This window comes from Neofelis nebulosa, chromosome 10 (genome assembly GCF_028018385.1).
Source record: "Neofelis nebulosa isolate mNeoNeb1 chromosome 10, mNeoNeb1.pri, whole genome shotgun sequence".
NCBI lineage: Eukaryota > Metazoa > Chordata > Mammalia > Carnivora > Felidae > Neofelis > Neofelis nebulosa.
Window position 1 is genome coordinate 59,034,477 of NC_080791.1, and position 25,016 is coordinate 59,059,492.

The 25,016-nt window shown below is 52.3% G+C and overlaps 2 protein-coding genes across 10 annotated transcripts in view; one reads left to right on the forward strand and one right to left on the reverse strand.

The window, feature by feature from the left end:
* The window catches only part of FCHSD2 (FCH and double SH3 domains 2), a 301,322-nt gene extending 297,852 nt beyond the window's left edge, over positions 1 to 3,470 (forward strand). For all 5 annotated transcript variants that reach the window (XM_058687857.1, XM_058687860.1, XM_058687856.1 and 2 more), the window contains one exon: positions 1,342 to 3,470. In XM_058687857.1, the coding sequence (XP_058543840.1) occupies positions 1,342 to 1,425 (84 nt within the window). In that variant the 3' untranslated portion in view covers positions 1,426 to 3,470. The remainder of the gene's footprint in view (positions 1 to 1,341) is intronic.
* A 5,804-nt stretch (positions 3,471 to 9,274) lies between these two features.
* ATG16L2 (autophagy related 16 like 2) lies at positions 9,275 to 24,264 on the reverse strand. 5 transcript variants are annotated; one of them, XM_058687862.1, is made up of 19 exons: positions 23,978 to 24,260; positions 23,653 to 23,889; positions 21,715 to 21,814; positions 20,756 to 20,858; positions 16,938 to 17,011; positions 16,401 to 16,652; positions 16,198 to 16,263; positions 15,754 to 15,867; positions 14,360 to 14,422; positions 13,686 to 13,794; positions 13,234 to 13,339; positions 12,507 to 12,577; positions 12,157 to 12,228; positions 11,922 to 12,042; positions 11,509 to 11,614; positions 10,445 to 10,594; positions 10,161 to 10,208; positions 9,953 to 10,054; positions 9,275 to 9,551 (listed from the first exon to the last, which is right to left on the reverse strand). In XM_058687862.1, exons 2-19 carry the CDS (start codon positions 23,759 to 23,761, stop codon positions 9,464 to 9,466), a joined length of 1,854 nt encoding a protein of 617 aa, XP_058543845.1. In that variant the 5' UTR covers positions 23,762 to 23,889; positions 23,978 to 24,260; the 3' UTR covers positions 9,275 to 9,463. The 5 variants fall into 5 exon arrangements, with proteins under 5 accessions (XP_058543845.1, XP_058543846.1, XP_058543847.1 ...); XM_058687863.1 differs by having other exon boundaries at positions 23,653 to 23,892; XM_058687864.1 differs by lacking the exon at positions 14,360 to 14,422 and having other exon boundaries at positions 23,978 to 24,261.
* Between the last annotated feature and the right edge of the window lie 752 nt (positions 24,265 to 25,016).

Sequence of the window (25,016 nt, forward strand, 5' to 3'; positions counted from 1 at the left end):
AGCCATTGCAAAGTTGTAAGTAGGACAGTGATGTGACTGGTTTTCCATTTTGAAACATTGCTGTGGCTTCTAAGTGAGAGTGAATGGAAGGTGGCAGAAGGGACATGGGAGCCATTAGGAGACTGGAGCAGTGGTTCAAGCAAGATGATGACATAGACTGGTGGATAAGAGTGAGAATGAGGAGAAGTGAGCCAGTTTGTTCCACTGCCCTTTCCTGGTTTGCTCTCTACTTTCTGGCCCTTCCTTTTCATTGACCTGTATGGGCTTCTCTGCTTCAGCCCATCTCTGCTGATGCTTCTCAGGGTTCTGTCCATGGGTTGCTTCTCCTGAAGTCATTAAATTCACTCTCATTCTCCTCATACAATCTCATCTACTCCCATGGTTTTGATAACCATTTATTTACTGACAACCCCTAGTCTCATAACTGCCAATCCAGTCTCTTCCCTGAGCTTCAGCCTTGTGGACATTTCACTGTATATGTACCAAAGCCCCAAAACTCAGCAACGAGTTAATTATCCACCTTGCCAGACACACTCCTTCCATATTGCCTTGCTTGGTGAGTGGAACCCCCATTCTACCACTGCTCTGACCTCACTCTTGATAGCTTTCTAGCCCTGCCTCCCACAAAGTCATCACCAGTTCCTGCCACATGTACCTTGGAGACCTCTATCAAATACTCCCACTTCTCTCCTCCCTGCCCCACTCCTCCCACGCCCCCCCCCCACCAATTCCTAGGTCAGGCTGACATAAACTCTCATTCACATGACTACAAGAGCCTCCTAAATTGTCTTCTTACCTACACTATTGCCCACTCTTGCCCTCCACTCTTTTCTCCAAACTATTATCCTAGTCATCCTTTCACATATCTGCTCCTGCTGTTTAAAATTCCACCAAAGACTCCTCTTTGCCTACAGAGTAAAGCTCAGATTTCCTTAGCATGGCTTAATGAGCCTCTTCATGACTTCACCCCAAGCTACATCTCCAGTCTTATCTCTTGCAGCTTTCCTTCCAAGACAGGCCAAAAGGTTTTCAGTTCCCCAAGCATTGCTCTCTCTGGGTTCCACCTCCAGGCCTTTGCTTTGGAGCTACAGTGACTCTTGTGCCCATGAAGCTTTCAGCCTAGGCAAGACCCTGATTTGTGGGTTCCACATTTCATCAGAACAGTTAACTCCTTGGTGTGGGAAATAGTGAGAATTACGTTGGAAGCACACGCTTTCATGTTAAGAGCATTTGTGAGACCCCTGGGGTACCCATGTCTATGGATAAATGACTGGTTGGCGTTTGGATGCTTCAAGCACTGAATCAGGGAGCTAACAATCCATGTATTTGTTCCTTGCTCAGGTCCGGGCAGCTCCCCCTCCACCTACACAGAACCACCGAAGGCCAGCAGAGAAGATTGAGGATGTGGAAATCACACTGGTGTGATGATGGGTTTGCCCATCCATTACTGCTACAATCAAGGCCAGGCTTGGTGTTTGGCCACTCTTGTTTTTTAGGCACCTTTGCATGATGATGACTCTTGAACGGAGCAAAAACAAGGAGGATTATGTGAACGGGTGGCCTGGTGGACTCCTCCCACGTTTTGAATATTTTGTGCCTTTTTTTGTTGTCATTTTCTATGTCATCTCTCCTACCATAGCACAAATCCTAGCGGGCCCCAGAAGCAGAGGAGGACAGCCCTCATGCCTAACAGTGGTCCATTTTTATATGAGACTCAAGACCAGGACTCACTCAGGGCACGGTCACAGAGAAACTGATCATGTGAACTCGTACAGTATATTACTGTGGCCACAAGGATGTGGCAAAGATCCTCATCTTTCTTCAAGTGGCTTTTGCTCGTCTGATTGAGTTTAATCAGATCATGTTGGCTACGTAAGGAATTAGAAGGAGGGATTTCAGGAGAGGCTGGCTCCTCCCCACAGTTAGTCCCCAGACCGAGAAAAGTGAAACCTTATTGGAAAAAAGTGGACTGCCCTGAGTTTATCGCCAATTTCATTAATGCACATCTCTTCCACAACTAACAGATTTAAAACAGTAACAGTGTCCTTTGTATTAATATTTATGGCATTCATTTAGTATTAGTGGAGCTAATATGGAGGGGCTGAACTAATAGCCAAATCTTGTCCATCACATAGACTTAATAGAAAGGAGGCCGCGGCTGAAGCAGAAATGGAACTTCCAGATCTGAAATGAGCCGATTTAATGTTCTTTTTGTATTTGGGTATTTTTCATCTTAATTTTTGCAGCATATATTCTTCTGACCAGTACCTTTAGAATCTGAGTGTCTAGGTAAATTGGGGACACATACTTGCCTTGTTGAGCTTCTCTGCTAGGGAGGCCCCTCACGTCATTTTATTCCCAAACCAGTGCACGAGTCCTGACAGCCAGCCTGTGGCTGCTCTAGACCGGTGGCCACCCCCCACGAAAGTGCAGCTTCCCAGGTCCCACTGACCTGACATATTTCCTTAGGAGGAACAACCTGTGGCTCATGGAAACCAGCTTCTCATGGAAAAGGACTAAAGGGTTGCACACCCTGCACAAGTGCAAACTGATAAGGAAAAGACAAGTTCTCCATGTCGCAAGGAGAGCCAAGAGTAGCTTTCTCCACAGGCTAGCAAGCTCACGGTGGCAGGTGGCCCAGGGTAGGGCTCTGTCGGCTCTCCACCTCCTGTGGAAGATAGGGAGTGCCGAACCTAGGGACGAAGGGATTTTGCCAGTTGGTTTGTTTTTTTGTTTAAGAAATCAGATTTGCAGAATTTAATCTAAAAGTTGTATTATGCTTTGAAAACTCCATCCCTCCTAAGAATCTTTAAAACTTGAAATGCTCGCCAAATGTCCCCATGGGATTTTTGACCAAAAGTCAGGTTATAGCTGAAGAAATCTTCAGTTAGTCATTTGATCACTTCAGTGACAGTACCCAGCGACGAGTCTTCTCCGTAATTTGGGGTTTTTGTTTCGTTTTTTGCATTTCTTAACCTGTTGATCTATTTGAGGTCTTTTTGTGTTTATCAAACTTATTCTTAAGTTTAAAAAAGAAATTAAAAGGGTGGTTTTTTAAGATTTTAAAGTTCTCTGACATGTTAAAAATCTTCAAAGCACTTTATAAAATCTTCCAAGTGCTTAAATCAGGCAGTTCTTGCTACCCAGTCTTGTATTCTCTCTTTAGCTAGCCAAATTGTCCTTGAATCTGGATTTTCCACATTCTCAGAGAGTTATTTGAAATCTTTTGTTATATTTTAAAATATTTTTTGGAAGAGCTGCTAATTTTATTTTAAAAAAACGAAGTTGTAAAAATATGCCTCCTTTTTAAAAAGAACCCCTCCCTTCAGGACATGTAATCAAGCATCACAGTGCACAGGGCCAGGCTTGGAGGGAGTGCCTCTGTGCAGATGTGCTTTCTTTACAGTGGCTGTAAAAAGTTTGTATTTATTATGTATAAAATGTTGAATAATAAAAAAAAATGGAATTAAGTTTTCTAAGTTTCCTTATAAAAAGATTTAGGTAAATAGACCTTCCAAATAGACAATGCTTTTTTATAAAGATATTCCTAGGCCCTCCTTTTTTAAACCATAAAACAGAGAGGGAGTGAATTCCCAGTTAAAGGCTAAGTCCCTCTGGCTGCCAGCCAGCCACACCGAGGACCAAGGCTCAGTGTGTTTGGGGAGGGGCCCCACAGCTCTCCTCTTCCCAGGGCTGGGCACATGCAATATGTATTCTTCCAGACATTTTCTGTACATAAAACTCATACATGTACACATTACCTTTTTACATATGTGGGGTTATATATTTAGTAGGTTTACCTCATTCTTTTTGAAGGCTATATTCTCCATGGTTTGGATATATCACAATTTTAAGCCTCCTATAGTGATGGACGTTTAGGTTGTATCCATCCATTTGCTGTTAGAAAGTTGAAATTACCATATTTGTACATGATTCTTTATAAATTTGTTCCAGTAAAAATATTGGGTAAATTCCCAAATATGGAATTTGAAAGTAAAAAAGCTATATGGACATTTAGTTTTGTTAGGTTTTGCCAAATTGGCCTCCAAAATGATTGTGTCTGTTAACACTCCCACCAGCAACATAAGAGACAACAGCATCGACTGTGGAGTCAGAAGGTCTGAGTTCAGTCCTGGCTCTCACTTGACAACTGTGGGAACTGAGCCTCAACATCCTCATGGAAACTTGAGGATAACACTGTGGATCCAAGAAGGATACCTCAAGTCTGTAGCACAGGTGGTCACCACCAAACACCAATATTCCTCGCCATCACCTCCCCCACCTTTAGTGATCTACAGCTGAGCTCCTTTCTTCCAGCCTCATAGTCACAAGGTTGTCAAGGGAAGGTAGGTGCACGTAGGTAGGTATTAAATACCACATTCAGTACCCTTTCCATCTTCTGCCTTCCCCTGCTAATGAAAGGTGTTCACATTTGAGATCGCTATTGGCAGCAGGGGCTTAGTCTGTGATAAGGGGGCAGAGTTAAGCTAATTGTCCCACCCCAGCATCATCAGAGGAACTAACTGTAAAGCAATGAAGCCATAGATTCACCGCATATCGCCTGGAACCCTTTCCTCTCTGACCTTCGACCCTAGCCCACACCCATAAGCCAGACAGATATGCAAGTGGGAGGATGTCAGCTGGCTTTAGCCCTGCTACCACTTGATGGGTGACCTTTCCCTCTGGGCCGCTGCATCCCCAGCCTTGAAAGGAGCGGGATGATTTCTAAGGGCTTATCCAACACTTCGTGCTAGATGAGTTCAGTTTCTAGACACAATGAAAACACCAAACAAAAAGGTCACAGTATTTGAGAACCGAGCACACAGACTTCTCCGGATGGCCAGAAACTAAAAATTCAAGCCATTGGACTGTCCACTGAGAGAAAGCAAACCCTCCTCTGGGCTGTAATCACATCCTGGGCTGCACTATTCCCTTGCTGCCTGGGGTCCAGCCACAGCCCTCAGTTATGGAGCCAATTACTGCCTGATTAACTAAACTGAGTAGCTTTACAACAAAATCTAGCTGCTTGGAATCTTTGCGTTTATTTTGCTCATTACAAAGAGGTTTTTATGACAAAAACACAACCAAGTTCTAGAAATTTTAGTTTAGAAGGGGGAGAATTATAATTTGTCCTGAAATCCTGCAACCTGACACAACCAGAATTAAGTTTCCTCCTAGACTCTCCCTGTTTGCTCTGTCACTGTTGATCCAAGAACCCTGTGAATGCCAAAGAGCATCCTGTTCCTGGACCATTTTCCCCTGGTCCCGTTGGCCAAAACAACAAATGAAGTACTTCTCTCATGTCTGTTTCTGAGAGCTCTCTAGTCTGGGAATATTTTCCCAGAGTGTAATCCTGAAAAAACAGATGGACCCACAAATAGGGTTCACACCCTTTCCACACTGTGTGTTAAACACCTAAGCAGCCTTCTTGTTCTCATCACGCCCTTGGTCCTGTGAGGGGCACAGGGAGATCCTGGTCAGAATGCCCATATTCAGGTCCCTGGCCACCTCGATTAGCTGTGGCCTTAGGCTCATCTCTTCACCTTTCTAGTCCTTGCTTTCCTCATCTGTAAAGTAGGAATGAGAAGGCAATACAAACTGCTTAAGATCCAGGAGGATCAACAAAAATACTGAGCAGATAAAATGAAAATATTTTTGACCAGATGTGTGTCCAGAGAAAGGGAACAAGCCTGTACCCAGACATGGTATGCCAACTCTCACAGGTGGGTCCATACCTGGTGCCACCAAGATGCTTCCAGAAAACTTTCTAAGGGCCAAGACCACCTCTGTTCAATTCCTATTTGTCCAGTCAGCAAACTGACCACCCCAGGTCTTGTTCTGTCTACTGGAGACATAAGTGACTCTGATCTCATCTCTGTCACCAAGGGGCTCACATCTGGTAGGGGAAAGTCAGGAACAGCAGACTCCAGCTGAGGTGTGTCTTCTAGGGAGATGACCGAGAGGCAGCAGGAGCCGCTGTCTAGTCTCAGGCTCACTGAGGCCTGAGATTGGACAGGGCAGGCTTACAGAACACCCCCCCCCCCCGCCCCCCCAGGGATGAGCTGTGTTATCTTTTGTGAGGCCCAGAGCTGTGGGGCAGGAAGTCTCACAGATGGGGAAAATCCTTCCCCTGGAAGACACTGCGATGTGCCCAAGGTCTTTCAGAAAGACCACTCAGAGCAGAACCTAGAACTGGGTATCCAAAGACCAGGCCAGCTCCTCTCTGCAGAACCTGAGGGTAATTTTCAGAAAAAAGGAATCAGCTGAGTCCTTACCCCAGCTCTGCTATGACCCTGCACAAGACCCTGGCCCCTCTCTGGGCCTCAACCCATGTGCACAGCAAGAGAAAGGGTATTCCAGTTTTGATATTAGAGACCCCAACTCAGGCATGCAGCCCAAGTACTGAAAACCTGCAAGGTATGCAGACTGGAGAGCTGGAGGATACTAAAGGCCTAGAGAGGCTTTTAGCTCCTGGATTCTATCCCCACCAGAGACTTCAAAGACTAGATGGAAGTACAACCTTCCCAACCACTCTCCTCTGAGCTCTTCCCGTGCTCGGTCTTTGCCAGCTATGCCCACCTCCTTGGCCTGTGGCTGGCCTTCCAGACTGGCTCCTCCAGAAGCATTCCAAGTAAGCTGAGGTACACATGTGCTCCCTGGGGTGAGCACTCCAAGGGTGCTATCAGAGTGGCCCCACAAAGAAGGAAAGGTTTACAGGGAGCAGAGGGGTTGCTGGCCCTAGAGTGGAGTTGTCATCTCTGAGCACCTTTTCTGGATTATCTAAGTAGCCTTCACTGCAGTCCTGTGAGGTACCAGCCCCCAAATGGTGTAGCCAGTAATGGCCTCCCAGGATTCAAGTTCACTTCACTTTTGGGGGCTGCATGTCCCTCACTTCAAGGGACACTGACCCTCCAGACTCAGGCGTAGGTGGCCAGGGCCCAGATGGAAAACAGAAGAGAGGATGCAGGGAGGGATTTAGGATACACAAAGCTAGAATCCCCCACCAATGGTGGGGGCAGAGCACATACCCCTCGGGCACTGGGGAGCAGGGGGAAGATGCCCTGATCTTGCATAAATGGAAGCCCAGATTCTCAAAATGTTATTTTGTTAAAACATACATGTACATATGTCACATACAGCTGTGCCAGCTGTATGACCTCACATAATACCTGAGTGTCAATTTTATCACCTATGAGAGATACCCCACCAGGAGGTTGGGAGGAATAAACTACTGCATGAAAAGTGCAGAGCACTGTGCCTGACACATGAGCACGTAAGTAATGGTGGTTACTGGAGGCACTGGTCTTTCCAGCCACGAATCCCAGGAGACTGGAGAATGACCCGGCAGACAGTAAGCAGCTGGTGACTCCTGGTGGCCACTAGAAGCCAGGACAAGAGGGCTGGGACAGGATGAGGCCTTCAGGAGTCAGGCTGGAATAATACTACACTCCCAGCGTCAACTGTTAAATTTCCTGAGTCCTTGAGTAAGAGAGTTTAGCCATTTAATAGACACTTCTCAGACCCTCTCTGTGCCAGGTCTAATCCCAAGGAATACTCTGTTCCCATCCTGGCATCTTCCAAGAGCTCCCGAGGGAAGGAGACACCAATGAACACAAGAATGGAGGTGTCCCCTGGCCAGCCTGGTAAATGAGCAAAGGCTCTCAGAAGATCCGAAAGACAAATTGAACTGGGGTGGGAGGGAAGAACATTCTGGGCAGAGGGAAAGTCCATGTGTAAAACAGAGTAGCAAGGAAATGAAGATGCAGCTGAGGTCGACGGGCTGGCTCCTAAGGTCTTCGAATTTAATGTCAAGCTTCTCTGAAGGCAGCCTGGGAACTTTAGAGGGTTGTACCTGTGACCATGCCATCTTAGAAAGTAACTCCAGCCTTCGCAAAGAGGGTTCTGGGAGGAGAGACAAGCCTAGGAGAAGGTGGCCTGCATTGCAGCCAGGTTAGAGGCTCCAGGCCTTGGTGCCAGAGGATGTGGGATGTGAGGGGAAGAGACGCTTATGTCAGGGGGAGAGATGTCCAGGAGGCAGGTGGGTATGTCACCCAGAGCTCAGGGGACAGCTGGGCCAAGAGCAGTGAGTGAGCTGAGAGTCAGCAGAGTGTAGACTGGGTATTCAATCAACACTCAGCCTTTGGCACGTGCCAGGAGCTTCACAGATAACCAACACATTGAGTCTTTCTAACAACCTCTGAGGTGCGTACCATTTCACAGAGGAGGAAACTAAGGCACAAAGTTATTAAGGAACCTGCTCAAAACCACTCTACTAAATAGTGGGCTGAGATTCAAACGCAGACAGCCTGGCTGTGGAGTTCAGGCTCTCAACAATCTGCTGTTCATCCTGGGAATGGTTTCCAAATTCTGGAAATGGCAAAGTCCCCCCAAGGGAGACTTTCTACGGTGATAAAGGAGAAAACCGATAATTCTGGATTGAAGCCTTTGAATCTCAGATGGGCAGAATCCCAAAAGTAAGGCTCCAATCACTCAGGGACGGAGGTCTCTTCCTGTGACTGCCTTGTGACTGGCAATGGCTGTCCTGCTGATGACTCCTCCATACTTGAAGTTGACAAAGGAACTGGGGTGCGCAGGTTCTGCCCTGTCAGGTCTGCCAAGTACCACAGAGGCTTGTCATGCCGACAAGCCCCAACCCAGGCCCAGCCCATGGGGGCCCTCCCCAAGACACAGACATACCCACGCTATTCCCCGTTCACTCAGGGTTCTGCCTCTGGAGCAAGAACACGCCCCCATCTAAAGGCAGGCCTGGTGTACTAAGTACCTGAGCTCACTCTCTGGTTTATTAGAACCCTTTCCACCAGAGCCCCTCTGGGCTGCTTCCCCTGCTCCCTTCCCCAAGCTCCCATGGCCCCTCCACAGCTCAGTCTACCCTCCTGAAGCAGGAGGACCCAAGGTATTGGCTTGGCCTCTGGACCAGCCTGGACCAAGGGTGAAATTTCCATGGCTCCAAGAGCCACTGCCCTTTGTCGCCTCTGAGCCTTTCTTCATGCCTTCTCCTCAGACATGAACAGCACTGAGGCCAGACTGGCTCTGCCCCAGCTCTGTGCAGGAGGAGGAAAGGGAGCCAAGCACAGGTGTCCTGGAGCCACCAGCCCAAAGATCTCTCTGCTACCTGAATGCTGCAAAAAGGCAAGCAGACACCAGTTTAGATGCAATTTTTTTTCACTTTTGTCAGCGAAAGAAGTCAGAGATTTCAAACAAACAAACAAACAAACAAACAAAACTAACCCGCCTCCCCCCCCACACCCCCCCACACACACTTTGTTTTTCAACAGACAGGCCAGGTCCTGCCAGGCCTTATTCACCACTAAATGCCCTAAGGCCACCGCCACCTCCACCCTATCCCCACCCCCACTGGTTCTGGAGCCCTGTGAGCAGCGGGAAGCTGTCCTCTGGCTTCCGGCTTTAGACTAGAGCTCCAGCCCAGGCAGGAGTCATGGCACTAGTGCCAGAGCACAACCTTCCTGGCCTGGTCCACGCTCACCACGTGGCTCCCAGAGTAGCACCAGGCCACGGCGTTGACAGCAGTGCTGAGGAGAGGAGAGGAGAGGAGAGGAGAGGAGAGGGGAGGGGAGGGGAGGGGAGGGGAGGGGAGGGGAGGGGAAGAGAGGAGAGGGGAGGCAGGCTTCAGGGAGGCATCAGGAGCCAGGCCTGCAGGCTGGGCTCCGCTCCTCATTATGGGATGCCGGCAGCTTGAGGCTCCCTCTGAGCCTGCTGCCTCACCTATAAAGTGGGCTCACGGGGCTGTGGTGAAGATGGACCCACATGCACATGGGAAAGCACCTTGTGAACAAGAAGGGCTCTGGGGGGTGGAAAGTGTGGGACAAGGACTAGGGCCTCCAGGGTCCCAAACATGTCAGAACCTGTTACTGGCTTAGCAGCAGTGGGGCCAGGATGGCACTGGCCCTGGGCAGGTGGTAGCTATGCTCACCAGTGGGGTCCCCGTAGACTGCCCTCCAGCTTCCCAGTGTCCACATCCCAGACATAAAGGGCTCCATCCCAGGAACCTGCCAGTGCGTAGCTTCTATCTGGACTGCAGCAGAACAAGCAAGAGATGATCAGAGGTGATGACACAGACACCGACAGATGTGATCAGATGGGGCACACTTTGGCACAGGCATGTGCTCTCACAGACATACCTGAACACGGCTTTGGTCCAGTCAGAACCACACTTGAAGCCATCAGCCCTGAAGACAGACAAGATCAGGGTTAGAACGAATGTGGCTGCCAATCCCTGCCCTTGGCCAGGAGCTTCAAGAGCTTCCTCTGTCCATCAAGGGCTTGGGCACCTCAGCGGGCCCTGGTCCAGAAGGCCCTCCAGGAAGGGTCCCCCGCTGACAGGTCCAGAAGGACCCTTAACAAGGGCTGAGAGACCCAGCTGCCCCAGCCCAAGCCACAGTGTCCGTGGGCACGAGGCAGGTACCTGAATACTTGGCGGATATTGCTGACACGAAGGTCAATGACCTTAAGTGTGTTATCTCGGGAACAGCTAAGCAGATGCAACTGGTCATGGCTGAGGTTCAGGGAGGTGACCCGACCCTGCACAGGAATGACCTGGGTGCAGCAGGGGCCCCTAAGGAGCAAAGACAAAAGCATGGATGAGAAGCAGCCCACCCGGGCCACTCCTTGCAGGTTAACAGAGTCCAGAAGTGCCCCATTGTCATATCACTGGGGCCAGGGCTGACACTGACTAATCTCCCTTCTCCCACTGCAGCCAGCCCCTCCAACAAAATCTTAGGCAGCCTTTGACTCAAAGCTGGGGGCCTCGAAACCCCTGGGTCACTAGGGGCGCCTGGGTGGCGCAGTCGGTTAAGCGTCCGACTTCAGCCAGGTCACGATCTCGCGGTCCGTGAGTTCGAGCCCCGCGTCAGGCTCTGGGCTGGGCTGATGGCCCAGAGCCTGGAGCCCGTTTCCGATTCTGTGTCTCCCTCTCTCTCTGACCCTTCCCCGTTCATGCTATGTCTCTCTCTGTCCCAAAAATAAATTTAAAAAGTTGAAAAAAAAAAATTTTTTTTAAAAAAAAGAAACCCCTGGGTCACTAAAATAAGTGCTGGAGGGAAAACCATGAGAGTTGCCTTTAATTGTGTGAAAGAGAGCAAGGGGGTTCATGCGGCAGTCACCATACACCAGGAAGGAGGAGCTTCAGGCATGCCTGGCACTGGCTCCAGCACTGGCTTTTATAAACCATCCAAGCCCAGTGTTGAGCTCTCAGATTTAAAAAACAACGAAAACTTTTGTTCCCTTTGATTAAAAAGCGGTAACTAAGTGGAAAGGGGGCTTGGTTGGCAAGGCCCAGGCAGAGTCCAGCAGTCGGACCAAGAGCCACTAAAACGGTGGCACAGGTCCCCAGGGGCAGTGGAGCTTTCAAGGGGCCAAACCCAGCACAGACAGGCCACCACAGCCTCCATGGCTCCATGTCCAAAGAAAGGAAAGAGAACGCAAGATGCCTGTCCCATGCCTCGACCACCCACAGCCCATGCCCATCACCTGCTGTCCCAGAACCGGATCTTCTGGTCATTGTGGCCACTAATGATTACATGGTCCCCACACACCACATCATTACAGTACGAAAGGACATTGATGGTCCTGGAGCCTGGGGACCAAGGATTAGAGCCCTAGACTCAGAAAAGGGTTGTTGGAAGCCCAGAAGCCCCAGAGAGGTAGTATCCTCCCCAAATTAGAACCCAGATCCTCTGCTTCCCAGCCCAAAGCCTGAAGTCACCAAGAAACCAGGCAGAAAAAAAAGCACTGATGGGGGATAGAGAAGGACAGGCCTTGGGAGGTTTCACCCCAAATGCCCGTGAATCTTGGAGCCACTCCCAGAGAACAGGCTGAAGTATTCTTGACCCGGCCTGGGGGTGCCAGCAGGTAGGGAGGGAGAGGAAAGGGCTGGACCTCACAGTAGGCGCGGCCGAGGTCCCACTCCTTCACTGTCCGGTCTCGGCTCCCAGTCACCGCCTGGTGCCTTGTTAGCTTGAATTTGGCAGCCGTCACCTTGTCTGTGTGTCCAGACAGTGTCTCCTGCCCCCACATCCCAGGTATGGATCAAGGGGATGGCCAAGACTCCATAACACCTCCCCCGGGGTCCAAGGTATGACCCCTGAACCCCAGGTTGCTTCCTCAGTCACGCCTTACCTTGGACTGTGCCTCCCCCACCTTCCAGAGCTGGGCAGCCTGATTGTAAGTAGCTGCCAATATCTGGGAGCCCTGGAGAGATGGAAGGGGAAGGGAAAGGCCCTGAACTTGGGCCCTGACAGAAGCAAAATCCCTCAAGCCAGATAGCCTCAGAGCTTCCCACAGCCCAGGTCACCCAGGCAGGCAGAGTAGCTTCCAGGCCCAGGGAAGATTTGTGTAGCAGCCAGGACTGGTTCTGGGACATCCATGATGTTCCCTTATGTCCCAGAGCCCCCACCTGCTCAGTGTGGAGATGGGCAGGGGGGCACACACAACAGGCATTCCATGCCACTGAGGCAAGGGTCCCTCACCGAAGGGTCAAAGTCCACGCTGGTGATGCTGCCACCAGCTCCTTCAAGGGTCTGGTTGGCCTCCAGACGACCTAGGGGGACCGGGAAAAGGACAGGTGAAGTGGGGTCACTAACCTCATGAAAAGGGAGGAGCTGGGAAGATCAGTCTCTCCGAAGTTAGAGAACAAAACTCTGGGGACCTGGGCTGGAGACTGCACCTCCCCCAAATTACCAGCAGGGGGCTCCAGGGAACAGCAGGGCTACAGAGGACCACAGACAAGGGACTGTCCCTAGGTCACACGGCAAGCCAGGGCCAAGACTTTCTCTAGGAAGTCTCCAGGAGCTAACTGTGACTCCTCAACACACCTGCCTCTACAAGCACAGGGTAAACAGCCAACACTCATCTCCTGAGTTCTAAGAGCTCAAGTGATACCAGAAGAGGAGGCCACTGGTGGGCCCCAGGGACCGGCTCCTCAAGGGCCCCTACAGGACCTAAGGATAAGGGACCCCCCACCTCCCCAAATAGGGACCATCTGAGCTCAGCCCTCCCCATCCTGCAGGCCTGGACCCCAAGAGCTGGGAGGCTTGGCCCAGAACTCTTGCCAAGGGGCCATTTGGCCACTGCTCTTAAGAATATTACATGTGAGGAAACACAAACAGATCCAAGACCTTTGCCCACCAAGGAGCAAGTTGAGGGTGGGGTCTGGAGAGAAAGCACTAGGTTGGCCCACAGGGGAGGAACCCTCACCTCCCACAACGTTCCAGAGATGGATGAAGCGGTCAGCCCCTCCAGTGGCCAGGAGGCTGCTATTGGGGCCAAAACAAACAGCATTGACCTCGGAGAGGTGGGCATTCTATGGGAAAAAGAGACAGTGGTGGCCCTGGTCCTCACCCTACGTACCTCTTGGCACAGGCTCACAGGGTCCCTCTCACACGCACACACGCACACATCGGGTCTCATCAGCCCTGCAGCAGCCTCCCGCTACACATCCTCATACTCCCCTGCCTGGCCTCCAGCTCTCCCTCTCCAGTCCATGCCCCATTATAAAATGCTGAGAGACTTCTACTACAGGCTGGGGGAAGAAAGCTTGTGCTCCTGGTGAGGTGCCCAGCTTTGCTTCCCTGGCCTCCCTGGATGGCCCCTGGAACCTACACTCTCTATGTCAGCACCCCGTGCATGTGGCCCAGCTCCTCCCTTACCAGCACATCCTGAACCTGGGTAGGAGGCTGGACGGCCCCACACACAGGGATGCTCTGGTATCGCTGTTCAGGAGCTCCTCCAACAGAGTGGCCTCTCCTCTTCTTGAAACTGGGTGGGGGGCAGGTGTCAGGAAGGCATTTGGCAAGGCCTTCTGACACGGGAGCCTCATACTCCTGAGGCAACAGCAATAGGAAGCAAACACAAATGGTGGCAAAACATGGCCCAGAGGTGCAGCGAGCTTGTTCCCAACGCAGTCTCTGACCCCAGGGGTCAGTGTGGAAATGAGAAGGGCAGAGAGTAGAGTTGATGGATGCAGAGGAACCTCAGGGCTGGGGTTTCAGTCTTAGCCTTGCTACCACTTGGCTCTGGAACTCAGAACAAGTCCTGACACATCTGAGCCTTTTCCTGAGTGATAGTTCCCATCCAGGCTCAGACTACAGATCTTGGTCCATGGACCACGGATGAGGGACAAAGCGTGGAGGACAGCCAGGCAGGGCCTGGAATGAGCTCAGGGAGAGGCAGCAGAGACTCACACAGACAGCTGGACAACACATGGACAGACAGACTGAGGCACATACACAGACCAAGCCTGGACGCCAGAAGCCTGACACAGGCCTCTAAAGGGCCCAACCCCTTCACTCACTCACACTCACACACACACACACACACTTACTCCAGAAGCCCCTTCACCACATCCACACAGCGGGAGAGCGTCAAGGAGGTGGCGGAGGCAGACCTGGGGTAGAATCGAAAGAGATATGCTAAGGGACTGGCCAGTGAGTGTGCAGACAGCAGCCATTCATCCCTGCACTCTGCTGGGGACCCTGAGGCTCACAGCAACTCGAGCCTGGGACAAGAACTTGGTTCCTCCGAGACCAGGAGAATACGATGACCCGGAGCAGTCCCAGGAAGGTGGAGGCAGGGAGGGATGTGGCAATGAAGTCTCCCAAAGTTTCCACCATGATGGTAAGAACTGCCTCACCACCCAAATGCCCCCCCCCACAAAAAGTTCTGGGAAGGCTGAGCTGGGGCCTACGGGGGAAAGGGTGAAGGTACCCTGAGGCTGGGATACCACAAGGCTGGAGTTACCAGGGGTGGTAAAACCTAAGCTTGCTGAGTGACCTCAAAAATGCCCACAAGAGGGGCACCTAGGTGGCTCACTCCATTGAGCATCTGACTTCGCCTCAGGTCATGATCTCACAGTTTGTGAGTTCGAGCCCCACAGGGGCTCACTGCTGTCAACACAGAGCCTGCTTTTGATCCTCTGGCTCCTTCTCTCTTTTTGCCCCTCCCCTGCTAGTGCCCTCTCTGTCTCAAAAATTAAAAACAAACAAACATTAAAAATAATGCCCAGAAGAGGGTGTGTCCTGGGATGACTTGGCCCACAAAGGCTGCCAAGAACTTTCAGGACCAGCATTTCAAGCTCCTCCCCAAAGTTCTTTCACTGCCCCCAGGCATGGACACCAGTGATCTGCAAGGAAGGGCTGAAAGAGAAGCCTTCAGGCTGGGGAATGGAGCAAGGATGGGGGCGGGGGGCGGGGGGGGGGAGGCAGTTTCAATGACAGATAAATGGAGACAAATGGGGGAGACTGAGGGGAGGGGCTCTCACGGACTGAAGCCCCAATCTGTGGGCTTCAGCAGTCCACGTGAGCTCACACCTATACATGCTCACATGTTCACACGTACTCCGATATGCTCCCCCAGGTGTGTACACACATGTGCTCTCACGTCCATGTGAGTACATGTGCTTGTACACCTATGCCTACACACACGCCTGTGACAGCTGAGTCCTGGGCCTTCCCCACAGGCTCCCTCCTGGTGACACCCTTTCAGCAACCTGACACCCCACCCCCAGAGCTCTAGTCCTGAGGAGAGAAAGAGGCGCTGGAGTCCCTAAGGCCGCAATGATCCTAAGAGACTCCAAGCACTGGAGGTCAGACCTGTCCTGGGAGGTGTGACCTGTACTGCAGCGTCTCCCCAAGCCCCTCTCAGCCCAAGAGGTGGCCCCAAGGCCCTAGAGGAGACTCCAGAGTGGGGCCCGGCTCAGAGCTCTGGGACAGTCCTCACCTGAAGGGCCTCTTCCACTTCTCACCAGCCTCAGTCTCCAGGGATAGGGGCTCAGCAGTCAGGGTCACAGTCTCAGCCATCTCTCTGATCCCATCACCTACAGTGTTTGGACTCCTGGGAGAGGGGGTGAAACTCAGTAAGGCCAAGGGACCAGCCCCTCCCTGACCCGCCCCCCGCCCCGCCCCGGCGCCCAACACTGAAGAGCAGTCTGTGCCGGCGCCCAACACTGAAGAGCAGTCTGTGCGGGCAGGCGTTTGGGCTTCTCAGACCACACGAGTCTGCACGTGTCCTGTGCGCTCAGTCTAGGTGGGAGCCTCTTGCGGACACGTGGGGGACAGGGTAGAATTGCAGGCAGAAATCAGAGAAAAGAGCGCTTTAGAGCACGCGGGGAAGAGCGGGCTGCAAACCCTCGGCGGGCAGGACCTGGCGCACCCCGACTCTTACTCGCTGATGCTCACTGTCCGCTTGGCAGCCTTCTTTAGCTCCAGGGACATCCGCGCCTGCTTGGCCCTGCGGGAAGAAAAGCGTCCCGAGAGCCGGATCCCGCCCTGACGCGCCACGAGGCGGGGCAGTGAAGCTCGGACCGTGCCCGCCCCCAAAGGAGCACGACGCTCGAGTCTCCGAGGGGCGGGGCCCGGCGCGCTCACCTCTCGTGGCGCTCATTGCGCAGGTTGCGCTCGGCGGCAGCGCGCGCCTTGCGCTGCACGAGCCACTCCAGCAGGTCACGTGCCTCCTCCTCGTGCCTACGCAGGGCCGCCTCCTGGAGCCCGGCTTGCGCGCGGAGCCCCTCGTACGCCGCCCGCTGCGCTACGTTCAGCGCCCGCTGCGCGTCCAGGTGCCGGGTCTGCTGCGCCCGCGCCTCCTGCAGCTGCGCCACGCGGGCCTCCAGAGCCGCCAGCCTGGAGGAGGGGGTACGGGAGAGACTCTCCGTCGTCGCCCAGTGGGAGCGGGTCTCAGAGGCGGACGGACGGACTTGCCCATGTCACGCGGTCAGGCAGGGAGCAAAGCCAAGACTCCAATCACGTCCCCCACTCAGGCCTGCCGTTCGGGGCCGCAGAGCCCAATACGTGGGGAAAGCCCTCGGGCCGTGCTGGAGACACGCAGGGTCACCCCGTCCCCGGGCAGAGATGGCCCCGAACCACCCAGAGATGGGCGCGGTCCCCCTCGCCCTGGCGGCGCTTCACCTGCTCTGCCGCTCCTCCAGCGTCGACTCCAGGGCGCCCAGGGCTGCCCTCTTCTCCACCACCTGGTAGGCCATCTGGGGGTGGTCGGGGCCCGCAGTTGGGTGGGCGTGGGCGCCTCTGCAGGGCTCCCAACGTGCCCCCAGCCCCTCCCCCAGTGGAGGCTGGTGGGACAGACTCTGCTACTCTACCCACCCGCCCCCTAACTGAAAAGAAAGCAGAGGCTCAGATACGTTTAGGATCCTGCACAGGAACGCCCTACTGCTTTTGTGGAACAGTGGAAGGGCCTTTAGGCTCTGGAGTTTCACCTGAGTTTCAGTCCTGGCAGTGCCACTTATTTTCTGTGTGACCCCGGGGTAGTCATTTAACCTCTCTGAACCTACTCTGTTTCCTCACCTGTAAAATGGGAATGATAGTGCTTACCTCACAGGGTAATATTAGGAGTAATATTTCAGGTAATAGTAAACGTTTATATGGCACGTGTGTCATGCCTTGTTCTGAGTACTATATATGTATTAACTCTCTTAATCACCATAACCACACCAGGTCCTGCCACTTTCCCCATATTACAGAAGAGGACATTGGCGCAGAGAGGTTTAGGATCTTGACAAAATTACACAGCTAAGCGGCAGAGCTGATGGGTGAACCCAGGCCACCTAACATTATGCTCCAAGTACAGGACAGATCTACAGAAAAGGCTCCAGGGATGTGGGCTCTGTTTCCCACTTCTCTAACCCCTGACCTACCCAACATAGATCCCTGAGAGCAACAAGGAGCCCTAAGCAGAGGCACAAAGGCAAGAACAAGAATAGACTCTGGGAGCATGGAGCCCAGACTGAATGCTGGAGCTGCCCCCAGCCCAAGAGTGGGGGTGAGGGTTACCTCATCCATACCCCTGCCTCATTCAAAACAGTCCTTCAAGCAAGAGCTGGAAAGCCACAGACAAAGCTCAAGTCCCACTTTTTTTTTAATATTTATTTTTTTAATATTTATTTATTTTTGAGAGAGAGAGAGAGAGGGAGACACAGAATCTGAAGCAGGCTCCAGGCTCTGAGCTGTCAACACAGAGCCCAACGCAGGGTTCAAACCCACAAATTGCGAGATCATGACCTGAGCCAAAGTTGGACGGTTAACCGACTGAGCCACCCAGGTGCCCCTTAAATATGTATTTGAGAGAGAGAGAGAATGAGTGGGGGAGGGGTGGGGGGGGGCAGACAGAGGATCCAAAGTAGGCTCTGTGCTGACAGCAGTGAGCCTGATGTGGGGCTCAAACTCACAAATCATGAGATCATGACCTGAGCAGAAGTCAGATGCTCAACCAACTGAGCCACCCAGGCGCCCAGCTCAAGTTCCACTTTTTAGAGCTGAGGGGTCAGTGGGAAAGACGGACCTCAGGCGGAGCAGTTCCTACTAGGTGACACGAGGAACATAGGAAATAACTGAGGCTGGGGCCCTGGTTGCTAACCTGTTCCTGTGTTCTTTCTCACATGGGCCTGGTGAGGGATGAATTGAAGAACAAGGTTAGTGCTACTCAGCTGCACTGACACATCTTCCTAAATGAGTGGTCCTGCATGTGCCTACTTTCCTAGCTGGCCCAATTTGTAACGTTTGTAATTCCTTTCAGCACTGAGCAGTCTGACCTCCACTTCTGCTTCCTCACCTGTCATTTTTACTTTCATTAATGCTTTGTTATTCAATATTTGGGGGATGCTTTTCAAAATCCAAATAATACAGATGGAAAACAGATTAGTGGTTGCCAGGCTAGGGATGGTTGGGGGAGAGGGTTGAGTTGTGAAAAACTCAAAAAGGATAGCAAGACAGAGATCTTTGTGGTCATTAAATTATGCTGTATCTTGCACAAATCCACATAGGGAACAACATGACAAAGAAATATATGTACATTTCATACCAATATCAGTTTCCTCATTGTGTGTACTATAGTTACACAAGATGTAGCCAGTCTTTGCTACTTCCCATGAATCTATTACTTCCCCAAAAAAGTTAAAATAATGATTAATGCTTGTTGTGATATGTGAAACAGTACTAAGAATTACAGAAAAAGCCGCTCCCCATCCCCTGGCATATCCAGTGGGAACACACACTGGTGTGAGTCTGAGGAAGTGCCAGGGAGAGAGTGCTAAGGGCAAGACATTTGTGAAAGTGTCCCAGACAAAGGGGACCATAAGGTCAGAGATTGGAGAGTGGCAGGAAATGCAACAGGGGGCTAGAGAACTCCACTGGGAAGGCAGGCTAAAGGGTTCTAGAGGATATATACCAAACTGACAATGGGAGAGATAGTGAAGGGGGTTTCACGTCTTTATTCTATGGGCTTCTGTTTTCTTGAAATGTTTACAACAAGCATGTTTGTGTGTATTGTCTTTTTTTAAGGGAGATCTTTTTATTATTAAATATATCACTCTGTGCGCTGTGCAGAGAATGGATGGGCGTGCCAAGGGAGAGATCATCCAGGAAAGGATGAGGGTACTTGGGCCAAGCCAACAGAGACTTGGTGGATTTGAAGGTAGGATCAATGAGCTGGTGACTAGCTGAGGATGGAGCGCTGGGAGAGACCAGAGGTCCCCCCTGAGTTTGCAGCCCAGTGACTGCCACTTGGGGAGGGAGGGCTACCTCATCCATCATTTAGTTCACAAATATTCATTAGCATGGACTGTGGAGACAGACCCCAGGGATCAGTGGAAGCAAACCACAGGCATCCCAAGGCCTTGGGGATCTCACAGCCCAGAAAGTGCCACAAATGTCAAGTTGCAACTACAACAGGGGCTCTGAGGGAGAGGCTCTCACTGGGTTCCTAGCTCCATTCCCACACTAGTTGGGCAAGTAATGTGGCATGCTGTAACTGGGCATGTGTTTATGGCCTATCAGTTTCCTCCAATGTACTGGAAGCTCCATGGGGCCGGGTCTTGTTCTTATCCTGTGCCTGTGACAATATAACTATTGTCAATAAATCTTTGTTGAAAGAATGGATGGGGATCAGAGAAGGTGGATTCATGTGGAAGGGTGTTCAAATCCTGACTCCACTTCTCTAAGCCTGTTTCCTGCTCTAAAGTTGTAAACGAATAGCTGAAATAATCTTTTAGCCCAATCCCTGCAGGAGTCACCTCTCAATGTGCTGCTGGCCATATATTATGGGGGATATGGTGAGTCTAATTTTAGATGTGATGTCCAAAGACCAGCTGAACAAAGACTGTGGAGCTCATGAGAGAAGGCCAGGCTAGAGACAAGTCTGGGAATAAGCAAACAGAGAAAGTCTTTGAGGCCACAGGAGTCAGTGAACCCACCCTACCTCCAAGGAACACCCACATCTGTAGGGAGGAGGGAAGGAGACAAAGAAGGAAGCTTAGAAGTAACTGCTACAGAAATGAGAGGAAACCTGGATGGTGTGGTGAAACAGAAGACAAGAGACACCATAGGGTGGGGGCAGCAGTGTCAGGTGGAGGTAGCACACCCTGCCATGTGGAGGTGGACCACCTTACTCATTTGGTCTGCAAACTCGTGCTGTGCATCAGCAGGTGCTAGACCCTGGGGTTGGTGAGGCAAGCTGTGAACAGAGCAGCCAGGACGGTCTGGAGGGGGGAACAGAGGTCGTCTGGCCTTGCCTCATACTCCTCATACTCCTCTCTGAGCTCTACCTCACATCCTCAGCTGCTGTTGAAGACCCGAACTGGGCTGCCAGAACCCAACTAGAGAGCACTCTGGCACCAGAGTTGGAGAATGTCCCTCGTTTGCTGGACCCCTTGGACCACCCAAAGTCCTGGATTGTGGCTCCACCCCATTCTCTCTCAGACCCCTGCCCAGCCTACCTCACCACAGACCAGCCGGAGCCCCTCCTCCTCCTCTTGCCACTTCATCCTCAGAGTGGTTGGTGAAGGGACTTGGTCTGAATCGGGCTCCGATTCCTCCTCCCTGTCAACCAATAAGAGTGGCATTCATTGTCCCTCCATTCACCCACAGGATGCACACAAAAAGCCTGAAACCAAAGCCATGAACTTTCACCTGCAGAGGGTGGAAGCTAGAAAGCCAGCAGAAGAAAGAGCAAGTCTCCAAAACCTGGAACTACCCATGACTCCTCTGCTCTGGGATTTCCCCAGGCCTTGGGTTACCTAGCCAGGACCCTCCTCAAGAAGCACCTCCCATGGGGCACCTGGGTGGCTCTGTCACGTAAGCATACAACTTCAGCTCAGCTCATGATCTTGTGATTCGTGAGTTCGAGCCCTGCATCAGGCTCTGTGCTGACAGCTCGAAGCCTGGAGCCTGCTTCGGATTCTGTGTCTCCCTCTTTCTCTGTCCCTCCCCTGTTCACACTCTGTCTCTCTCCCTCGAGAGTAAATAAATATTTTTTTAAAAAAAGTTTTTTTAAAACACCTCCAAACTCTGAGGCCCAGCCCATTCCTGGTTCTCATCTTCATTCCCCCTTTGGAATAAGTAGCAAGACCCTACTCTCCCTTTGGAATATGTAGCAAAGACCCTTTCTGTCTGCATCAGGTAAGGGTAAGAAGACAAAAAAAGAGGAGAAAAGGCAGGAGTGTGGGCGTGGAAATGGAAGAGATGAGACAAATGCGGAGCTGGATTGAGCAGGGTGGTGGAGAAAGGCCATTCTAAGCAGCTGGCTTGGAAGAAGCCTCAAGAGTCCACTTCCTCCCTCCTCTGGGTAGCAGTTAAGGACCAATGAGGTGCCAGAGAGAATGAACCCAGGACAGGCAGTGGGGGCAGGACCCAGGCACAGGCAGCTCATCATAACCACGTATACACATACACTCACCAGGGGCCCTGGTGGGTAGCAGGAGTGGCATCGTTTGGCTCTGGCTGCAGCTTCTCTGAGATCCGGGCCAACAATTCAGCCTTCTCTAGGAGACGGTTATCTAGGGGTGCAAGAGGGTGAACCCGGGACAGAGACAGACACTTGCAACAGACTCCAGGCATACCTGGAGTCTGCATACCCAGAGATGCAGAATGAGGGAGGTGCTGACAGTCTGGGCGCTGCCCTTTGCCTGAGGGGTGTCTGTGTAGCTCTACCAGACCTTCAGCCCTGGCAGACCCTCCTTACAGCATCTGCCCACAGGCCCTCCCAGGAAACCTACTCTCCTGAGGACAGAGAAAGAACAACCACCACTGGGGAAGTATATGGCTGGCCTCACTGCCCACTCAGGGTCCTGAGGGAAGGAAGGGGCCAGAGATTGATTCAGTCTTGCCCCAGAGCAAGGCTTTGCCCCAAAGAATGATGAAACACACCAAGCTCCACCTGCTAGTGGCCTTTGGTAAATTACTTCCCCTCCAGGGCCTCTTACTTTGTACACTAAAAAACAGTCCTGTCTTTCCCACAGTTGAGGTAAGTAAGTTTCCTCCAGGCCAGAAGAGAAAGTCCTTGAACAATTATGTAGCAGACCTCCTCGAGTTTGGTAGTTTTTGCTACAGACCCTGGAATGTCTCCCTCTACCCCCACCACACTCACTTCCTCTTTCTCACCAGTTTCAGGGTAAGGTGGGGGTGGTAATCCCAGGTTTAGCTCCTCAGCAAATTTCCTTCACCCAGTCCCCTGCCTGTCACCTTTAACTTAGGTCACTGGCCTAGTTCTTACACAAAACCCCAACCCAGCCCCCAGGGCACTGCACTGACTTCCCAGCAACTCTAAAGATGCTGTTTGCCTAATTTATGGGTGAGAAATTGGTGGTTTAAGGATATAACCCACCCAAGACCACAGAGAAGACTAGAGCTTCACTGTCTGATCTCAGCCCTCCAGAGTCACACAAATTGCAGCTGGAGGATGGGGAGGGAGGGGAGGCTCTTCCCTCAAGTTGGATGGTTCCATTGTCCATCAGAGCAGTGGAGAAGTGAGGCTGGCCTCACGTCCCTCAGGGAGAGGACCAGCAGCCTAGAAGGCTGCAGGGAAATCACCCAGGACAAAAGCAGCAAATTCAGTTTGGGGGAGGGGGGGAGAGATGGTTAAGCAGCAGCTAAAATTAGGACCAGTGATGGAGCTGGAGGAATAGTGGTTGGACTTTCCACCCCAGACGTACAATCTTGAATGACCAGAGGCACTCACACAAATGTACACCTGTTCATCCTGGCTTGAACTGCCATACCCACTCCCGACCAGCGCCCCAGAAAAACCTGTGAGAGTATGACTTCTTGGGTTCACCAGCAGCCAGTTCTCTCTAGAGGCTTCAGTTGCCTAAGCACAGAAGTGCTCCAAAAACCTGAGCCAGGATCACTTGTCAGTGGCAAAGCCTGGGACTCTGAGCTTCCTCCCTAAGAGATTCAGAGTTTAGAATCTCCAGCTACTCTGGAATTCTTTCACTGGGCCACAGGGACCAAATGAATTGACTTGGGTTGTACCCTGGGGACCGCACGGGAAAGGGAAGAAGCATAGAGACCCTAAAACACCCACACTCGCTAACGAAGCCATGCCCAGGAAGCCCAGCCTGGGGAGAGGCCGCCCCCTGAGGAGAGAGGAGGGCAGGAGCACCAGGAGGGAGCTCCGTCCAGGAAGGGGCTCTAAGCAGAACCTGGACTGGGAAGCGCGGGAATGCTGGCCAGGCAGAGGTGTAACGGACCGAAGGTCCGGCAGGGCCGAAGCTTTGGAGGCGAGAAGGCATTGCTGCACACGGGTGACAGCCCGAGGAGCCAGACAACACTCCGTCCGCGCCCGGAGCCCCATCCCCTCCACTGCCATCTTCCAAGCCCCCCGTGGCGCACTCACAGGCAGGCACCAGTTCCAGGAAGAGTGCCTTTTGCGTGCGGTCCCGCTGCCGAAGCTGCCGCACTATGTGGCGTTTCCAGGGGACACCGGGGGCGCCAGGCCCCTCCATGGCAGCTCCCGCGCCTGCACCGCGCGCACCTCCCGCGGAAGGAGGCGAAACCGGGGCGGGGCCTCGGGGGACTCCGTGACGTCAGGGGGCGGCAGCGGCGGGGAATCCCCGGATTGTACTAAGAGCGTCTGCTGGGGGGAGAAAGCAACGCTAATATGGGGGGAAGCCGCCCCCCGCCAGGGTCTACACCACCCGGATCGCACCAAAAATCCTCACCTACGTCGGGGCTCCCATTGCTGTCCGCGGCAATATGCGGTGATGGAAGTCGCGGGCTCTGGGCTGCTTCCCCCAGGCCTGTGGGCACACTCCCGGGCCGGGTCATTAACCCCTCCGCGCCTGGACCGAGTTCAGAAGTAACGGAAGATCGCCCACGGCCCGCCTGGACAAGCTGCCCTCTGAGCTAGAGACCCCTCATACTCGGACCCTGCCCTCGAGGTGCTCAAGATCTGTGAGGAGAGGCGACACGGACGTGAGGCGCACACAGCGTGACGGCGAGTTGCAGCACAGAGGAGGAAGGGACTGAAGGGAAGAGGCAATGCTCTCTGGGAAATGACCGCATTTGAGTTAGGACTGAGGGCTGAAATAGGTGTTGGCCAGAAGAGCGAAAAGGATTCCAGGCAGAGGGAAGAACAAGTACAGAGGTTCCATGATATAAAAAGTCCCAGGGGACAGAAACTCGTGGAAGGACAGGAGGCAGAAAAGCCCTTGTGGAGAGCAGGGCTTAGGGGCTCAGTTCTTCGCCCCGAAAAAATTGAGGTCCCTGAGAGTGAAAGGATGCAGCTGATTTCATCTGGCAAATCCCTCGCCCAGAAGGGAAAAGCATCTGACTTGAGGTTGCACAGGAGTGGGTGGCTAACCTGGCCAGCAGCCCAATGTCCTGCCTCAGGGCTCAACAGTTCGCTCCAGGGGCGACCTCTGGAAGAGTAGCAACGTCTCTTGCAGGTACACTTGACAGTGAATCATGGGTTGTAGGGAACTGTGATAAAACTGTCAGTCGCCCTGGTGGCTCAGTCGGTTGAGCATCCTACTCTTGATCTGGCTCAGGTCATGTCTCATGGTTCTTGAGCTCAAACCCCACGTAGGACTGACAGCCTGACAGTGCAGAACCTGCTTGGTATTCTTTCTCTCTCTCTCTCTCTCTCTCTCTCTCTCTCTCTCTCTCTCTCTGCCCCTCCCCTGCTTGCACAGGCATGCTCTCTCTCAAAATAAATACATAAACTTAAAAACAACAACAACAACAACAAACCTGTCTCCA

Excerpts from the sequence above, each read along its gene's own strand:
- ATG16L2 (XM_058687862.1), bottom strand. The coding sequence starts at position 23,761 with ATGGAGGGGCCTGGCGCCCCCGGTGTCCCCTGGAAACGCCACATAGTG. Across the intron at positions 16,653-16,937 it reads CTGGAGGAGCGGCAGAGCAG|GCTGGCGGCTCTGGAGGCCC; the intron begins GTGAAGCGCCGC and ends CCCCTCCTCCAG. Across the intron at positions 9,552-9,952 it reads AGTCTACGGGGACCCCACTG|CACTGCTGTCAACGCCGTGG; the intron begins GTGAGCATAGCT and ends TCCTCTCCTCAG.